The sequence below is a fragment of the Leptidea sinapis genome, chromosome 8, assembly GCF_905404315.1.
Source record: "Leptidea sinapis chromosome 8, ilLepSina1.1, whole genome shotgun sequence".
NCBI lineage: Eukaryota > Metazoa > Arthropoda > Insecta > Lepidoptera > Pieridae > Leptidea > Leptidea sinapis.
The window spans coordinates 3,614,753-3,617,115 of NC_066272.1; the positions used below are offsets into that span (position 1 = coordinate 3,614,753).

At 41.9% G+C, this 2,363-nt stretch overlaps 1 protein-coding gene across 1 annotated transcript; it reads left to right on the forward strand.

The window, feature by feature from the left end:
- The first annotated feature begins 1,116 nt into the window (after positions 1 to 1,116).
- Positions 1,117 to 1,980, forward strand: LOC126965570 (uncharacterized). The gene has a single exon (XM_050809209.1). It carries the CDS (start codon positions 1,117 to 1,119, stop codon positions 1,978 to 1,980), a length of 864 nt encoding a protein of 287 aa, XP_050665166.1.
- Positions 1,981 to 2,363: the final 383 nt, after the last annotated feature.

Sequence of the window (2,363 nt, forward strand, 5' to 3'; positions counted from 1 at the left end):
CCGCTTTATTGCAATGGGGAGGAGAGTCCCTTCACATCCGGTTAACTAACATTTTCAGGGCATGTCTAGCGCATGGATACATCCCCAGGAAATGGAGGGAGGTGAAAGTAATCTTCATACCGAAGCCGGTTAAAAGCAACTACTCTAATGCTAGATCATACAGACCCATCAGTCTCACCTCTTTTGCCTTGAAGACCCTAGAAAGACTGTGCGAAAGAGAACTGAGGGAAAATTACCTGCGGAATATACCCTTACACCCCAAACAACATGCGTACAGTCAAGGTAAATGCACTGAATCTGCACTACACGCTGTAACGAACGTTATAGAAGGTGCACTTTCGGAAAAGATCTTTTGTCTAGGAACCTTCCTGGATATCGAAGGAGCTTTCGATAAGACAAAATTTATAAAAATGAAAGAAGCCCTACAACGACATGGTGTATGTACAACTCTGACATTATGGATTGAAAACATGCTTAAGCACAGAGTAATTTTACTCGATGAAGGTGAAACGCAGAAAGCTATAGTTGCCAAAGGCTGTCCCCAAGGAGGTCTAATCTCACCTCTTCTATGGAACTTGGTTGTAAATGATCTGATTGCCACCCTCAACGAAAACCACTACTATACTGTAGGCTACGCAGACGACCTAACTATACTGATATGCGGAAAGTTTGCCAATACTGTATGTGAAGTAACAAATGCGGCACTTAAAATCGTGGAAAAATGGTGCAAAGATAACGATCTGACAGTTAACCCAACGAAAACGGAACTGGTATTGTTCACAAACAAAAGAGTTCTAGGTAATTACATGCTGCCGAAACTGTTTAACACTGAACTCCAATTAACAAGCGAAGTAAAGTATTTAGGCGTAATACTTATCAGCAAACTAAACTGGGGCGCCCACATAGATGCGAAGATTAATACGGCTACAATGTCCTTCTGGCAATGCCGTAGAATGATAGTGAAGACGAAGATGGGGTCTTGCCCCGAAAATCGTACTATGGCTTTACACAGCTGTGATACGGCCTGTGATATGTTATGGTGCAGTAGTTTGGTGGTCACGCACTAGACTTAGAACCACGTGTAATAAACTACAACGATTTCAAAGACTGGCATGTATGGCTATCACAGGATGCATGCGAACTACACCTACTGGAGCCTTAGAAACAATGCTAAATCTTCCGGCTCTACACGTCTTTATAAAACAAGAGGCGGCCTCCGCCGCAGTAAGGTTGAAGACACTAAATCTTTGGAGAACCAATCAACCCGCACACCCAGAGGTCCTAACTGAGGTGATTGAAAAGGAGCCTCTGCTGCTCGCGGTAAGTGACAGGTCTCCAAAGGAATACATATTCGATAAGAAATACAAAATACAGTTGTATGAAGAACCAAAACAGGACTTTAATGTTATAGACCTCAGGATTTTCACCGATGGCTCGAAAACAAGATCTGGTACAGGATACGGAGTGTTCTCGGAAGATCTTAATATAAAAATAGCCGCACCACTAGGAGCTCAGAACACTGTCTTACAAGCGGAGTGCATGGGTATCATAGAAGCGGCCACAGCTACTTTGGCACGAAAGGTAAAGGATTACTCAATCCGCATCCTCTCAGATAGCAAATCAGTACTACAAGCTCTTCAAAGCAACACTATCACCTCAAAGCTAATATACGACTGTCACCAGTATCTGACGGAGTTATGTGCAAATGGCAACCAGGTAACTCTTCAATGGATAAAGGGTCACAGTGACTCACGCGGCAACGATGCTGCGGATGAACTGGCCAGGAAAGGCTTGGAGATGATAGCAATAGGACCAGATCCAATCGTCCCCCTCCCCTCTAGATGGCCTACAATGGTCATACGAGAACATACCAAGGAATTACAGAGTAAATACTGGACGGAAGTGAGAGGGTGTAGACAAGCAAAAGAGGCCCTACTCCAAGAAGACATCACAAGAACTGAACAATATAGGAAGAGATAGTTATATATCCTATCCCATAGTGCAACAGAGCCTTAAGCTCTCACGCTGCGGTAGAGCCTAACGCAGCACTTCTCTTATCAGTCGGCCCTTCCGGGCGACTTGTTATTATAACAGTAACTGGTAAGATAGTTTTAAGTTACATTCTGCATTTATATTTTAGTTATTAAGATCAGTCTTGCATCAAACTCTAAGCACGGGTCGTAAATATTAAACTCTTATTTCGATTCTAAAATATTAATTTTAATTTCTATTTATAAAAAACCCAATCGCTCGCTCCCGAAATCTAACTAGATACAAAATATAAATATAGATGCGTTCTAACACATGTTTACAGATACAATAATAACAAAAAGAAAAATCAAAGGTATTTAAATCACAAACTC